We start from the raw sequence: 18,512 nt of genomic DNA on the forward strand, positions 1-18,512 counted from the left end.
TAATTATTATATCTCGCACGTCATTCAGCAATATTATATTATTCAAATATTTATTTACGTTTCAGCAACCAATGGTTTTTATTTTTAGGAAGCTGATGTTTTAATCTAATCGAAAATAGGTACAATAAAATTCCCTGAAAAATGCCTGAAATGCTAAATGCTATCTCTTTCGTGCGGCATGTTCGGTGATTCACTTCAAACATGCTGCTCGCTTCTCGTACGAACTTACGAACGCGCAGCGCCTTCTTCAGTTGGCCGCCAGGAGTCGCCGCGGGAGCTTGTGTCTTGTGAATCTGTGCCGTTTTCATTTGTGTCAAGAACTTTGAAGAAGTAAAAGATTCACATTTTGGCTCGTCTCGACTTTGACAGTCGATTTATTTCGTTTTAAAAGTAACTTGAAGTGCCGTTTAGTGTTTGGAAAACAACAGTGCTAAAGAAATATGTGAATTATTGAAACTTGACGTCTGATTTTGTGAAGTTTCGAAAAAGCACGAAGTAATGGAACAGCTTTTTAACGCTATTTCTGTCGCTTTTTCACTGATGTGAAGTTAGAAGTGTTGTTAAAAGTTTATTTTGTGATAAAAACTGTTTATTGTGAATACAGTTCAAACAATCGGAAAAATTGGACACCGAAAAATGTACCCCATCGTAGTGACAGGTAATTTAATCACAATACTTTTTCTCGCTATATTGTGTTTTTTTTATAATAAAAATACAGCATTCGTTTCCATATAAAAGTCAATAAACAGTGGTTTTTTAAAACTTTTTTACGTTAAAAATATAATTCGATAACTCTTCGCTTTTCAAAATTAACTTGATTTTAATTTTCATGTAAAATTGTTAAAAATGGAACTTTATGCAGTTTGATTGCCAGTGTTAAATAAATGAATCTATAATCTATCTCATGCATAATAATAAAATAACTAATTATACAGCTTGCCTCAGAAGTCAACTTATTAAAAATGTAATGTTGTGCAGATATTATTATAATATTGCCAGCGCTAATAAACGAATCTAGATTAATATTCCACACCCGTACCTGCATAATAATATACATTATAACCGATCGGTACCTACTTGCTACAAAGTGATATTCATAGCTTGCTGCAGAAGGCCGGCGCTACTCGCTAGGATAGAATTTAGGCGCCACACTGCACCTGGCGCCCGACATCTTTTCCCGTTGGCTGCGTTCGAACGAAATTCCGAGTTTACAACAATTTGTTATTTGCTTATGGATTGGCATTTTAATGCTTCCCGAAATTTGTGTAGGTACTGTTATATTATTTGACACATTCTTTAACTTTCATATTATCATAGAGCTTTCATCATTTTATTGAGATAAACAGTATTGGCATGTCATTGAAATCCCGGAGCTGTAATTATCTTCCACATAATATTATTATAATTAAAAGTTGATAATATTAAATATTTTAACATGGCTAGCAAATTGCATCCACTAACCCAATATTTTGTCGTCTTAAAATCAACAAACCAAATTTTATGTGTGCGATGTTTGGCAAATGAGATTGAAGAAGATACAATAGTGAACTGTAAAAATAAATCTGTTAAAATAATTAATTTCTACATTCAGGCGAGATATCCCATAATAATAGCGTTTGACAATAAATAAGCTTATTTTATTATCATTATTAGGTAATAATTATTATTCTACATTATTTCGATGTTTTCATTTCTAATGTCGATCGATAGCTCATCATTTGGTTGGGACATAGCACATGTTAATTGCTTTTCAGAAGTTTTAATTGCTGTTAATTTTATCAAGAACAACATTTCGAATACGACAAGTCGACTATTTTGTCAGCTTTATTAATAGGAACGGAAAATTTGAGGACAATAATATATCTATTTAAGTCAGTTTGCTGATATAATCATTTATCAACGGCTAGTGGCATTTTTTCATGAATATAAATTTATTCCAGTCTATTTGATAAATTGAGATAACTTATTAATTTACTTTAAAATACATAATGGGTATTACGAAGTGTAATTTGTGCAAGTGAATATCATTACTATTTCGGTTACCTAATTCAATTATTTTGAAACCAGTATAAATAAACATCTTTGATGTTCGCCGACATTAATAATATTAGAACACAACAAATATACAGATCGATATACTGACCCTCCTGCATCACACGTAAGTGTGTCCACTGTTTAGCTATAAACACCATAGACATATGAATTAATTCCTATGTCTGTGATAAACACCTATTTTGCTGTGATAAAATTAATTAGATCCCCGGGGACAGTTTTTATGATTACGTAAACAAACATAATTGTAAACACAGAAGTTTCTATTAATAAGACATCAGTTTCTCTGAATCATTATCATTACTTAAAATATACGAGAAACATGGTTGTTTGATAGTTAAGTTACGTGCTTACTTGAATTAGAATATAATTGTAAAAATCTAAAGAAAAATGTCGATAGTGTCAACGATCCGCCTCGTGCGATAATATTTGCATAACCCCATTGTGAAAACCATTCCGAAATTGGCCACAAAAATGTTGATTGTAGGATAAGCATAATATAAATCGTATAAAAGGATTGCGATAATCCTTAAGCGTTGACAGGCATGACCAAGCCATTTACACGCAGTTTAATCCCTGCATTCGACCGGCTAATAAACCTTTTCTTCAAATATACTGGATGACAAATGGGCTATGGGCTCCTGCCGCTACCGCGAGACGCGACCCCATCTCGGGGACCCGCTCTTTGTTTGTTTTTTATTAAATTTTATTTAAGGTATACGACTGTGATTATTTATCAGTCTGCGGTCCTCAGTTCGCTTAGGGTCGGTATTTCAGTACTCAGCAATGTTATCATTCAGCTTATCTTATCAAGGTCCTACCAGCAGAAAGCAACCAGTGGCGGATCCAGGGGGGGGGTCACGGTGGTCATGACTACCTAGGTCCTGGGCCCATCGTTTTTGGAATAAATTCAGCATAGGTAGATGCAAGTTATTTATTTTCTAAAACTAAACCTAGCTGTGAGTTGTTCCATCATCATTTCTAATATTGAGATTGGTTTGTTTCCAAAAAAATTATTTGTAAATAAATTTTACAAAAATTTAAGATGTGGAAATTTGATAAAGTGTATGTAAATTTGATAAAAGTACATATACCTAGTTTTGTAAAAGAACGTATTAGTTACATTTTGTTAATATATATACATATTATATTTAACTTAATCAAGTTTCTTTTTATTAATATTTATATGTACCTATTAATAATTCACTTTCAGAATATTTTTGTTTGGATTTTAAATAAATAAAATCAATTCAAATTTTATAAATATTTACTTTTATTAGCGTTCCCCATAGTTTGAGGATTGTCGATAATATTGACTACGCTGCCGGCTCGGCCGCTGCTGGCAAAATAGAATGGACGGTATTCATCCACCAGGTAACAAGGTATTAACAAGCGTATGGAAGCATCGGCGAACGGAGATCTCGCTGGGCGCTTCTTACGTATTGCAAGCACCGCGTCATGGCAACAATATTTATTTCAAATTACTTGCCTCGTGCAAATCAGGCCAAAATATGACGGTGCAAGGCGCTCGGTTTTAAAATTTATAAAGCACAAGAATCGAAATATTTCCAGCGTTTATATTCCTCTTAAATATGGAAGTACAGTACTTACATTTATTAATAACATTTGCTGCACACGATTGGTCCTAAAGGAGTTCAAATTTTTAATTCATTCGGCCTCACTATTGAGAAGAGCACGCTGGAAGGCATTATTCTACTCTTCGATAGACTGGATAGACACTTCATACCTACAGTGAATATTACAGTGGAACGATTCAAATTCTTTACCAGGAAGCAAAGAAATAACGGTCAACAAGCTGTTATTATTTGTCTATTTTGTCGTGACAAGCAAAGTGTTACAATAATAATGTCGAGTCAAATTCTGCAAGTGCAGAATGCTACGGATATGGTTGGCGAGTGGAAACGTTTTAAGCAATCATTTCTTTTATATATGATGGCGAATAACTACAACGAGGAAAAGGAAATTCAAAAAGTTGCAAGATTCCTACACACAATACTATGTTGAAGACACACCTGACACCATGTTATATTGTGGTGAAATAAGAACACGATTAATAATTGTAATCTGTACTGTATTGGTTGACAATTGACATTACACGAGCCTACGCCGCACAGTGGGCTGAAAATCGCCTTTCATAGACATAGAGACTTGAATTTCCAAGGGTATTTTTTTTGGCTAGAAATGGAGTCTGCTGATCATTACTATGCTATAAAATGTCGTACGAAGCAATTGCGTGTACAAATGAAGGAGTCATCATTTTTTAAAGAAAAATTTGTATGGAACTGACATTAAAAATGAGGCTATCTCTGGAATCATAAGGTTGACCATTATATCCTTGCACACAAATATACTACTATTTATTTGTATTTTTTTGACATACTTTGTATTGTGGCGAAACTTGTGATTTTTTTTTAAAAATCCTCAAAGTTGAAAAAAAAAACTTTTTTATGTTGAAGATTCATTTTAATGCTTAAATGCTTTACATATGAGTATGCTTTGTCTAGTTTACAATATTTTATTTACACTGCAAGCTTAAAAGCATTTAAGCATTAAAATGAATCATCAACATTAAAAAGGGTTTTTTTCAACTTTGAGAATTTTTAAAAAAATAATCGCACCTTGCGCCACAATATGAAGTATGTCAAAAAAATACAAATAAATAGTAGTATTATCTGTGTGTAAAGATAGAACGGCCAAACTTATGATTCCAGAGATAGCCTCATTTTTAATGTCAGCGCCATACAAATTTTTCTTTAAAAAATTATAACTCCTTCATTTGTACACGCAATTGCTTCGTACGACATTTTATAGCATAGTAATGATCAGCAGAATCCATTTCTAGCAAAAAAAAATACCCTTGAAAATTCAAGTCTCTATGTCTATGAAATGCGATTTTCAGCCCACTGTGCGCCGCCCGGGCTTGCGGAGCAAAAGACAATCTTAATGATATACATAGTGTTACCATATCCAACAATACCTACTTTTTACTTGTATATATTATTATCAAAATTAAATTATAACTTCTTGTAACTGTAACTGACCGGACCTAAGTCCTCCATCACAACACAAGCAAGCATTTTCGGCTTTCTGTGGTGGTGGTAGGAGTTATTGTTGGGTTATTCGTAACCCGGGAATGTTTGTCTTTCTTTAAAAAAAAAAAAAAAAAAACTGACCGCGACTACGTGACCCCCCCCCTGGCGCCAAAGCTGGATCCGCCCTTGAAAGCAACTTAAATACGAAGGTAAATAGCTCTTGCCGAGCTTAAAGTAGGCGACATATTACGCTATTTGCATCATGGCTTCGCCAATGAGAATGTATGGCGAGCGAAACGCTGAAATAGGCCAAGCCACGAAATTAGTGGGCTTATAGCGTGATCTGTCAAGGGGCTTAAAGAGCTACTCTAATTCCGGGCCTTATAAGTCACGCCATTTCTTTCGTAATTTTTAAAAAATTAATCTGAAAGAGGGTTACCGTTATTATTTTTCTTTGTTTTTAGACTAATTAATATCTCCATTGAAACCCCCTGTAACATTCATAATACAATGGATAAACATGTAAATTGTAAACATTCATAGGTACAATAAATGTGTGGACAACACGGAGCATTATTATTCAATTATTATTAGGCGCCCTGTCATTTCAAACACAAAGTCGCGGCCGCGGCACTCCACACCAAACATCGTAGATAATCAAAACACCAGAAAATTGTCGAGTAAGTACTCGTAAACAAATAAAACAGCAACTTTGATTCATCTGAAATGACGTCAAAGTCAATACACTTATTATTATTACAGATCGAGAGCTCGGTTGAAAAGATAACCGCGTTTGATAGACTCCATTACAAAGGGAACTTAAATAAATATTTTAATATACTGGGGCGCTTTTTCAATTGACTCGTGCGGTCCAAAAAGAAATATCCACCTGTTGCTTGCCGAAATATCTCAGTTACCTGTGTTCTGCGTCCCATTCCAGCACTCGGCTTGACCGTAGCTCTGTCTCTTTCAAACGCACGGGCATGCTTCTGTCTCGCTTGCTCTTCGAAAGTAAATCTGATGCTGTCCCTTTCGCATTGTTAACATGTTCACTGCTGTGGATTACGGTGCAAAAATAACTTTGTATTTTAATGATTTTAAATGAAAGATTTCTGTTGAAGAGAATATGCCTGTATGACCGTTTATGATTTGTGTCTCTTGGGTTAATTATTTTCTCTCACTAAAACAGCGCTAAATCAGCCGAATATTATCATTGTGATTATAATTATAATACTTTGCGTCTTGTTAAATTTCGCACATCAAATAACTTAAAAATTGTTAAAAAAATACCTATCACAATAACTTATTGCAATCTCAATAATTAGTCTTAATTACTAATATAATTTTTATTTCTCGTTATAAAATAAACCAGCGTTTGTATAAGAAAGCGGAACATAAAAATAATGTTTATTACGTTAAATATTTTAATCAATCGACACCACATCACGGGCATGTGCCTAGTTAACACACCCAAAAATTGTAAAATAACCAAAAAAACTCTGAATAAAGAAAATTTAAAAAAATATATGTATATGCATAAAAAACAAGTATTCCGTTTTCTTGCATTTTCTGAACCTGAAATAATTATCAATAGGTAATTATTTACATTGACTTATTTAGTTGTATTACATGTCGCGGACTGAAAAGTATCAGATTTTTGTATAGCAGTAAGATCATCGAGATGCTTTGCGCACTATTGCATGAAATATACTCGGTAGGTAATAAATGTCTAGCTTAAATTAGGCTTGCATCTGTACCGTTTATGGGTATGATTTCTGAAGAGATAAGTTTTAAAATGTCGTAATAGAAGACTTAGCCAGTCAAGGAATTGAACTCACGACGCAGATCCAATCAGCCATGCCAACTCGGCCACTCACCGGCACTTCAACCACATTAAAATTATATTTATATTCCTTACAAAATACTTATGACGAGGAAATATTCATTCAGTAATGACACACAATTCGGTACCGGACCGAATAGGACAGTGACAAAACAGAACACTTTTGAAAAGTATTTTTGTTATTTGTTTTTGGGGTGTTATGCCGTGCTGCGCTAACTCCTTCTTAAGTCAACGTTTCGGACAACGTTACAGTGTCCATCATCAGGACAGATTTGTGATGGACACTGTAACGTTGGCTAAAGAAGGAGTTAGCGCAACAAGGCATAACACCCCAAAAACAAGTAACAAAACAACTTTTAGCTGTGAAAATCTTAAATCATATTCTTTTGAAAAGTAAATTTTAGATAAACTATTTTTTTTTTACTTTATATAACTTCTTAAAAAGTTCTGTTTCATCACTATTCTGTTTATTCCTGGAACCACAACATCATAACACCAATAGTTATGTTAAAAAATGTAAAAATGCTCACCTACTTACTTTTTAACTTAAATCTTAAAAAACGTATTTTTTATTGTAAATATGTAAAAGATCATTCCCACGGAATAGGTTAAGAATTCGTTCGTTCAAATATTTGTATACAAAGAAGCTGTCCGGGCGCCGGCGGCAAGACATAATGCCCCCTATGCCTATTGTTCGCAAAGCCGATTATTGACTGCAAACAATGCAACGCTTCCCGCTGGCTAAATTGGTCTGGCGCTCTCACGCGGGGGAGGGAGACGGGCATACCACATACAACCTGGGCCACGTGGGTCTGACAGAGACGGATATACTACTGCGCTTTAGTATAGGTACGGTGATGCACTCATGAATGCATTTTTTGTCGATGTTTGAAGAAATGTCTGCTATTATTTGTTAACTTTTCATATAAAAGCCACGATATTATAAAATGATGTTCAGATATCGCAGTGAATGTTGAGTTGAACATTGTTTGCATATAACATGTTTCAAAGGTGTTGTTAGACTGCAAAAAAGAAAATTAATTTTCAAAGAAGAAAACACTTTCGTTTGTTTATTGTAGTATCAATTTTTTTTTTTAAATATAATATACTATTTTTATAATAACTTTTTTATTATAAAATGTATTAAAATCATAGACATATGAATATTAGTAGACCTGCCCTAAGTGATTAAAAGCGTATTATCCCCACTCCCCATACCGGTTCCATTGGAACCGGCTGGGCTGGCGTATGGCCTCAAGTGAAATTTGAAAACGTGACGTCATCATTCTTGTGCGAACTATGGTCGAGGCATCATCGGTTCATTTTACGAAATAACACGGCAAAATGTTGACTTGTACTATGAAAACTTGTAAAAATAGATGTGAAAAAGAGAATAAACCCAATTGTCGTATTACATTCCATATAGGTATAAGCATTATTTTACTTTATTTTAAGCATATTCACATCGTATAATATAGATCAGTTTTAGAAACATATTATACTATCATATCGAGAAACGTCTGGACGCGAAACACAAAGCTGGTTGGTTGCTGGGAAGTAAATTATGAACATTTATAAAAGTGTCTTAACTAAATACTTAAACGAAATATTCGACTCTGAAAATACAACCGAATTTTTTTGCCGAATTTGGACTTCGCAAATTTGTTCATAACGTGGCGAGTAATTTGCGCTCCCATGTAAAAATTTCTATTCATTCCAAAGCAGATTTTACTTTTAAGAAGTAAATGGTGATATTATAATGCGAGATGCCTATTTACTGTCAGATTGATTTATTGACGAATCACAGTCAGCCTTACGCCCTTCGTTCTTCAACAGTTGATTTTACCCCTCGCCATTATCTTCTCGTCTATTAATTCCTATGTCTGTGATTAAAATATAATTTTTTTGGTTTGACCGAGGAATTAACCTTCCTCCACAGGGACTAGAGTCAACCGCGTTAACAACTGAGCCAACTGGGTAGGACGGACATTTATTTCGTATATTAACTGCTGTCATCCGATTTCAGAGAAATGCATATATGCCCGCGTGGATGTACGCGAGTGCCACCAAAATGCAATTATAGAATGCATTGTCATCCATAACGAGTCTATCTGCTGAGTTTTAGCTCGATCGTATGTTGGGAAGTGTGTTAAGCTGTGTAATTACCACAAATTATGGGAAAGGAAAGAAGCAACCGCAAGCGGAGTTTCGTGCCGATGCGATCGTGCCTTCGTTCCGTTCCCGCTAATTCGTGGTTCGGCTCGCGCAAATGTTGTCCTGTTTAATACGCACCCTAATATGTATTTTTCTGTGAGATACTCGTACTAGTGGGTTTATGGGTATATTTTTCCAATGAGCTTTCAAACGTATCTGTTGTTACCCTGTAATGGTAGGCAGTAGGCAGGGACGGTAGAATCATACATTACTTTTATATTCCGCTTACAGTTATTACAGCCTTAACACATAACAGTTATTAGTATTTTAAGAAAAGTAGATAATATTTAATAAAACACGAATCGTTTGAAATAGAGCAAAAATCTCTCGACAAATGCTTAAGTTGCATCTAAAGAAACACTGTGAATTTTTTCATGCCTATAACATATTAAACAAGAGTGTCGGTGACAAAAACCGTACATACGGTATGGGTATCAAATTACGCGTCTCGACCTACACAACCCGAACGGCTCGGTGAAAAAATGATCTCGGATGATTCTTATATGATTTAAGATTTTCACGGTCTTTGTTATTTTAAAATAACACATCTGCCCTGATGATGGACACTGCAATGCTATCCGAAACGTTGGCTAAAGAAGGAGTTAGCGCAACACGGCATAACACCCCAAAAACAAATAACAAAAAAGTAAGCTACTTGGCAAATTTTTACTCAAAATATTTTTTTTTTCTTTGATTTTGCTTTCCCACACTCCTGGCTTCATTCACATTCAAACACTACACCACGCACCACATTTTTACCCATTAGTTGCCTGCAACGGGCAAAAAGCTAGTAACATATTAAATAACAGAACAAAACGTGTTTTAAATAATTTTCGAAGCTTACTTTGCCATTTTTTATCGAGGGGATTTCATGCATAACAAATGTATAGATATTATCTTCAAAAAAACATATATTTATTTTGGAACTTAAAAACAAAGAGTTAACATGAACTTGTTATAAATCAGTAGAAATTGTGTATGTTCTTTGATTTCATGTGACGATGTGACGCGTTAGTTGATGGAGTGCAAAAGGTTCCCATCCGTCCTCCATCCTTGCATAGCAACATTTTCGCTTATTCTGAAAATTGAAACATTGGCAGTTTTTTTTGTAATCTGAGAACGTTTATCTATTTAAAAAAGTTGTATAAATACAATTAAATGTGTCTAAACAGATTATATCAAAACTAATTAAAACTATTACATTAAATTAATATTTAACGTGGGTGATATTATTATATAAAGGCAATTTTAATATTCTAATTAATTCCTAAGTAATGTTTTTAATTGCGGCGTCGTACTCGTCAGACAAACGCAATTAAAAAATAAATTACAAAAAACTAAGGAATTCAGCGGACTGGACTATGGAGTAGGTAGTGGATAGGTAGATATTCCGACCGGATAACCGACCCGGGCGGTCGTGGAGTTGAATTTCTATTTGAACATTATTTCTAAACAACGAAAAAATGATGGGGTGAAATTTATTCAGCCTGTTTCGTTCCGCGGGAGGTAACTACCTACCAAATAATAACCTTGTACATGGTGAACGGTTCTTACTGCAACAATATTTAAAAAAATATATTCATTTAATATTGGGTTAAAGGCGGTTTGGTTTTTTTATGATACTGTTCATTATAAGAATGTGCAATCTTATTTTTTAGAAATTGATTAATTATTTATTATGTAAATTTCACCGTTGCCATTTTGTCTCGCAGTTGTGTATAAACTATAAGATCATTTTCCAGCTTCTTAGTTTTTTAATTTATCGCTTTTATATCACTTTTTTTAAAAACTTTTCTTGCTAAGCGGACATTCACCATAGACAACCAAATTGATAGATTTGCGTAAAGTGTGCTAAAGTAAAGGAACTGTTAGCGATGCAGTCCATTGTGTAACTTTTCTGATTTTAAACTATGTTTAACTTTAACCGTAGCGCCAAGCGACGCTAAACATTTAACAAAATATTCAATTTTGGAAACAAACTTTTGTTGCTGGATTTGGGATTTGTAGTTTTTTATGCAACCTGCAATTTGCGCGCCATTGTAAAAAGGGCTAGTTAAGCAAATTTAAATTTCGAGGGCTAAATTGCAATTGCCTGTATACTGTCAGATTCATTTATTAACAATTCACGGAAAGGGGGACGGTCACGCAGCCCCGCGCTCCTCGTAACTTTGTTTCCCTTTTCACGATTGGCTAGTCTTCAATTTGAATGTCTATGAAATGAAGAACACCTATGGAACAAAAATATATCGATATTTCAATGGGTTTTTTTTAACCCATGATAAAAAAACCTTTTTTAATGTTTTTTATTTAGTCATAAAAAAATTACATTTTTATATCTAGTGCTCGTATAAACCTTTTCACTTATTTCTATGACATTAAGGACACTTTACACTACACCTAAAACCAGTGGCGGTTCTTCACAAGGGGACAGAGGGGACAGTCCCCACTACAGATATTCCAGAAATCTACCAAGAAAAAAATGACAATTCTTTCAGTTCGCAAAAAATTATGAATGCATTCATTAATTAGGCAAATTACATGCAAGTAATTAACAGTTGCAGAAATTTCAACTAAGAATTCATTGGGGTAATTTTTAAGCTCGAAATTTGAAAAGTTTCTTCCGACGAACGTGCGACTAGCCTCCTCCGTTCCTTGCAGCATACTAATTAAGTAATATTACTAATACCAACGCGACCGACGAGCCCGAATGAGTGGATTCGGGACTAGCGTCCAGTTATGCGCAGAACGTTCTGCGCAGTTGGGGGACAACCCCAGCGATTTATTCCTACTAAAATGATTCTTCTACTTGGACTGAATACTCTTGTATGAGATTTTAAGAATTTGCGCATGCGTATTTGAATCTTCTAACGAAATCGCAGGGGACAGACTTGAAAATCCCCCTGTGATCGTTTGTTTTAGTTCTAATTATTGAAGTAGGTCAGTTATGCACGGGTCAGAATATGCGTTAGTCGTGTTATAATCGTTTGTGACGTTTAAGTAAAATAATAGTATTGATATCGATTGATCGGATCATTTCTTATTTCTATAGCGCCGTTCTCGTGGTAAAAGCGCTTTAAACTGAAGTATCTACGATTAACTTGTGTTATTTTTTTATTAAACGTAATATTTATGAATATTTGGTGTTTCTGGTTAGGTGCGTGACTTATCTTCTTATCTAATAATAATTTTTGTTAGAAATTATTCGAAAAAATGAATGAAGTCGACTTTTTACTGAAAAATAAATTCAGTACGTTAACATTTGACGAAAAAGTAGAAGTGAAACGCCTAGGTGCTCACCAACCTAGAGACATTGTAATCGAATTTCGTGTTGTTAAAACTCGTAAAAAGTTAAATTTTAATCCAGAGTGGTTTTCTGGAGAATGATTTCATCAACGCCATACCAGAATTCAACAACAGTGTTATCGATCGATTCGCAAAAATGAAGAACAGAAAAATTGATTTTTGCTACAAAGTTCTTTCGGGTGGCGAAACTTCATGAAGAAACTGCGAAGGTAAAAATAAATACTAGTAGTTCATATACCTAGGTAGTAGAAGAAATAAGATAGTCCCCATCCCTGATTTATCTTAGACTTTAGACCTTAGAATTAGGCACAGTAAAAAACCTATTCGTGTATATATTTATATTGGATCTCGTACTCCCATTTTCTGGCAATGAAATGTCAGTATCTACACATAAAAAATGAAGGTCCCCACCACCGAAAATGTGCTCGAGCCGCCACTGCCTAAAACTTATTCTTTATCGTATTTACGCAAAACCCACGAAAAGCAGCGAGGCTTTTAGGTTCTTTAACATCTGTCGGTAGCTCATTAAAAATCTTAAATCCTTTAAAATGGGGATTATTTTGGTTTCCCGACAGATTTGTTTTTGGTAGTCGAAAATCTTCACAGTTTCTCGTGGGGTAGCCATGTATTCCAAAATTAAAATTAACATTCTTAAACATGTATTTTGGGAGCATCTTATTTTTTAGCTTAAATATAAATATTAGGGCAGTGGTTCTTAACCTGGGTTCGATCGAACCCCAGGGGTTCGGTGAGTCAGTCTCGGGGGTTCGGTGGAGGTCAAGACCCCCGAATTATATTTGATGAAATCATTGAAATTCAGCAGAGCCAGGTTCAACAGCAACTCTTCATAAAAACATCATTCTTAACGTGTTGGTGTGAACAAATGGAAACATACCCTATTATTGCTAAGAAAGCTCTGGAGATTTTTATACCGTTTGTTACAACATATCTTTGCGAGCAATCCTTTTCGAAGATGCTGGATATAAAAACGAAGAAAAGGAATTGACTGTGTTGTGAAAATGACATGAGAGTGGCACTTGCCAAGGTAAAGCCGCGAATTTCTGAATTGGTGTCTGAAAGACAACAGCAGAAGTCACACTAATTTAAAGTAAATAATAATTAATATGTTTCATGTTTTAATTTAACCATTAAAATTTAATTTTTTTTTTTCTTTTTGTACACCTATATATAAATAAATACCATGTTTTGAATTTGTAAAAATCCAATTTTATTTTTCAAATTAGGAGGGGTTCGGTGAATGCGCATATGTAACTGGTGGGGTTCGGTACCTCCAAAAAGGTTAAGAACCACTGTATTAGGGTATTGTAAATTATTCGCTGTCTCACACTTAACATCTTCGAATACCCTACTACAATTCAATACTGCTCGCATACCTCTATTTTCAATTTCTTTATCTGTCTTTGATTGCACAAGAAAATGACATTAGAGCTGTAATTTAAATGAGATTCAACTATACTATTATAAACTAATTTACTTGTATTTACATCTAATTTATTCCTTATTCTTCTTAAAAAATAACCTTTTTTGCCATTTTCTTATCTAACAATTCAAAGTTACAGTTAAATTTGAGTCAATTGTCTATTATAACGCCCAAGTATTTGATTTCCTCTATTTCTTCGTTGTCTATTATAATGCCCAAGTATTTGATTTCCTCTACTTCCTCTATTTCTTCGTTGTCTATTATAATGCCCAAGTATTTGATTTCCTCTACTTCCTCTATTTCTTCGTTGTCTATTATAATGCCCAAGTATTTGATTTCCTCTACTTCCTCTATTTCTTCGTTGTCTATTATGATGCACAAGTATTTGATTTCCTCTACTTCCTCTATTTCTTCGTTGTCTATTATAATGCCCAAGTATTTGATTTCCTCTATTTCTTCGTTCTCTATTATATAATGCCCAAGTATTTGATTTCCTCTATTTATTCGTTCTCTATTATATAATGCCCAAGTATTTGATTTCCTCTATTTCTTCGTTCTCTATTATATAATGCCCAAGTATTTGATTTCCTCTATTTCTTCGTTCTCTATTATATAATGCCCAAGTATTTGATTTCCTCTATTTCTTCGTTCTCTATTATAATAACGCCCAAGTATTTGATTTCCTCTACTTCCTCTATTTCTTCGTTGTCTGTAATAATTAATAATGTTACCGAGTCTGTTGAATGTTTTTACCTATTACCATGTATTACTTTTTGTACCATTTAGTTTTAATTTGTTTATCTTTAACCACATAGATATTTGATCCAGGATATTTGATAGTATACATTGCCAGCTATGAATAGTCGTGTTGACCTACAACTTTAATGCAGACGAGCAATGCAAATTTTATGACGTCAGAGCATCGTTTAACACAGTTCGTTATTTCAGTGTACAGACTTTCTTTATAAATAATAATAATAAAGTTTTTATTTAAATTTTGAAGTGTTTACATTTAGATTTCAAAGTATTTATAGGTAAACGTATAGTAAGGTAACTTATTCATTACATTAACCGGATCCCGCAGTAAGGCGAAGGTTGAAATGGCGTGTATACATAATATACTCCTATGAATTGCCGACCGCCCGTGGTTAGTAGCATTCGCGTTCTGTTTGACATTTTTAATGATATTTATAAATACTTACTTATTTTTTATTCCTCCGGGCCGGCGATTAAGATTGTATCTCTTTCAATAATCATTTGTAATTATTTTTTTAAGGTTCCATTAATTATTCGTGAGAGTTTGTAAGACTGACTAGAAATATTAAAATATCGGGGATAAACATTCTTACAAGTTGTTGTCAACATTCTTAGCACTTTAATGGAAATCTTGTTTTTATCCACGTTTTTGTTATTCACATCAAAATATGATGTCACAAAATTGATTGTTATTATCTTCTGTTTCACGTTATTTCTTCACTCTTTTAATAAACAAATAGTTAAGTATTTTTAAATGTAGCTCGGCAAATGTTGAGTCAAACACAGTATCTACTCACACGGTTTCATTGCTTGCATATAGCATGTTTCAAACTTGTTATTCGGCTTTAGAAAAGAAAATTCTGGCGAAACTTTTCGTTTTTGCAGTTTTTTCGAACAAAGGAAAACAAAACATACAAGGTATGTTTTCATTTTCATAGGTCACTAACACAAATACACTTACTTCTCCCTTTATCGCTAGTAACTAATATAGAGCCCTTGAGGTGATTTTGTTCAAAAAACGCCGCTATATAAATCATCCAAATATTATTATTATTATTAAAATTTGCATAGCGCTATTTAGTGCTATTTTACTTCAAGTGCGTTTTACTTTAATAAGTTAATACAAATGATAATTGTTTATTTGGTGGTTATATTCCTGTGCATGGATATATCTGGTATAGACATGAGAAAAAATCCTCCATCACATCCCATCCCCATAGGTCAATGTAACGTTTTTCTCTTTTATATTCACTTAATAATCAAGATACTTCAGTGGAAACCTATTATTGGTTGTATTTTACATTACTTATATCGCTATACATCATAAAATATTATGACTGTTGGTTTTCCGAATAAAACAAAATAAAATAAACTCGCGAGCCAAGCCATGAATTGGGGAAAGGAACGAAGCAACCGCAAGCGGCGTTTCGCGCCATTTACGGTTTCTTCTTTCCTTTCCCATAAATAATGGTTCAGCTCGAGTGTTTATACGCACCTTTGAAACTACTCCTACAGTGCTACTTACATAATATTGATCAAATACATTGATGGTTATTACGTTATTAGTCAAATGATCAAATAGCATGACTTAAAAAATACACAGTATATATACAAAGCAATAATAGGAGAACAAATTATAACAGTTCTATTGCACAGGACAAAATAAGAACATTAAAATTAGAATATAATAAAGAACAGGAGGAAGTTTATGTATAGAAATAAGAACATTAAAAGGAATTACCAGAAAACTGAGAAAATGGTTTATTATAATGCATTGAAAAGAAGTTAAGATTTAAGAATACTATAATAGAGATTATTAGTAAGAACTGATAGTTTATACCAAAGGATCGGAAAGTTCGATTAGGGCTGTTTGTCAGTAACGTTTCTCAAAGAAATCACTACCGGAAGTGTACGCATATGCACCAATACACACAATCCTAAGCATGTGTTTAACATATACCATTGTAATACACTTTGTGCAACCTACACACAGTAGATCACAGAATTCGGTTCTAACGCCGACGATGTTTTTTGTTTTGTTTTTGCGGTTTCGGTTTTGTGATTGTTTATCGTAATTATTAACTCTAATATGCATAAAGAATTTTATTAATATTATCATTAGTTTGTTATAATAATTAAATGTTATTATATTATAATGCGGTTTCCATTTGCGATACGCCTAAAGTTCATTTCACTTACTTATTTCAATGGAAGATTCTGGAAGAGAATAAAAACTAGCGTGATTGATTGTAGGGAATAAGTTTGTTGGGAAGTATCTGGATAAGATATTGATATTTGCTGCCGGCCTTATGAATTGTGCAGAGTTTTACCAAAACCTCCTAGATCATAAGGCCGGGATACATCAAATCAGCCTTCTGACTTGTATGTGTAAAAAATGTATTTTTTATTAATTTTTTAAATTAACTTTTCAATAATTTAAATTAATTTTTCAAGTTCACCTTGAAAGCTCATAAGCATCGTCTTTCAGAAGAAAAATAAATTAGGAGATTTTACCTCATTTAGAATCCCATCTTTCGGGATTCTATGTCTATGGGTATTATGTCTGGGGATTATTCCCGGCTGTACATCACTAATCACAACATTTCTAGAGATGTTCTGTTCAGGTGTGTGTATTTTATTTGGTAGGTACTGTTTTAACGGTTAAGGCGATGCACTACGTCGTGTAATATTTTAAATTGAGCTGCTATCAATAACAACCCTTACGTAGATAGCGATAAGGTTTAAATTCCCGCTTAACACCATCCGCCTGTTTTGATTTATGCAAGAAAAAAACATGGCCAAAAAGAGCCTTTTATTTTATTTTGTGGATGTTCAGGCATAAATATTTATTTTTTTTCGATCATTTTATAAATAACTTAATTTTCCACATTTTACAATAAAATCATAACCGAAAATGGGTTCGTAAGTAGGAGATTTTGAACTTTAAAGCAGTTTTCATAGGCCTTATACATGATTTTTTTCTGGGCTTATAAAAAGACTTATCTAAAAAACACTCGTTTATTTCAAAGGCCAAGATGTATTCTACTCGCAGTATTTAATTAAAGCATCTGAAACATTTCTAGGCGACCAAATTTTCAAACCAAAAACACATGATTTTGCATTACTACGTATGGCATCGCCTTAAGATAGTCTCTTCTTGTAGAGTTGTGTAGATGGGCCGATAGGGAGGAGACAGGGGACCGATATTTCAGTTGTTTTATATTTTTCTTTCTCCGAGTCATATATCTTCCCCGGTGCATCCCAATGGCTCGATTAGTTCAGCTTCTTCGTTTTTTCCTCCGTCCGCGGTTCCGTGCGTGCCATTGTATTTATTTGTTTTTTTTTTTTTATTTATTTTATTCCGTTTTCGAAATTGAGGGACCCAAATTCCCGCGCTTTTGATGGACCTCGAAACAAAAGCATTCCGAGGGTTTCGATAGATTTAGTGTTTTTCTTTGTTGGGTCATTAGCTTAAATGGGACAATCGTGTGAATTTGCCAATTTCGGGACATGTTACTCAAGAGCGACCCTAGTTCACTTTGAAGCTCGTAACTTCGACATGTTTGGATATATCGTAAAACTGGTTTTACTGTAGTTATTGCTTCTTTAAATTTAATACACTTTCATCAAAACAACCTCATTCCCAATAACTTTCTTAATTAAAAATACATTCCCGAGTTTGGGAAATTCATATTCGGTCGAGGGAAATTACTAAATGAAACACAATTCGATATAAATAAGAGTAAATGATGCATGAATTTGAATGAAGCAATCGATGCTATCTACCCATGCAAGAAAAGGGAGCGGTGGTTAGTTAATTTTGTTAGCCAATCTTATATGTTTTATATTG

General features: G+C 33.8%; 1 protein-coding gene across 1 annotated transcript in view; it reads left to right on the plus strand.

Moving 5' to 3' along the window:
• The first annotated feature begins 248 nt into the window (after nucleotides 1-248).
• LOC149420126 (uncharacterized) overlaps nucleotides 249-18,512 on the plus strand; it is a 33,183-nt gene continuing 14,919 nt past the window's right edge. The window contains exon 1 of the mRNA XM_089635992.1: nucleotides 249-658. Within this exon, the coding sequence (XP_089492118.1) occupies nucleotides 637-658 (22 nt within the window). The 5' untranslated portion in view covers nucleotides 249-636. The remainder of the gene's footprint in view (nucleotides 659-18,512) is intronic.

This window comes from Hesperophylax consimilis, chromosome 10 (assembly GCF_061612785.1).
Source record: "Hesperophylax consimilis isolate HC1 chromosome 10, BYU_Hcon_1.0, whole genome shotgun sequence".
NCBI classification, from domain to species: Eukaryota; Metazoa; Arthropoda; class Insecta; order Trichoptera; family Limnephilidae; genus Hesperophylax; species Hesperophylax consimilis.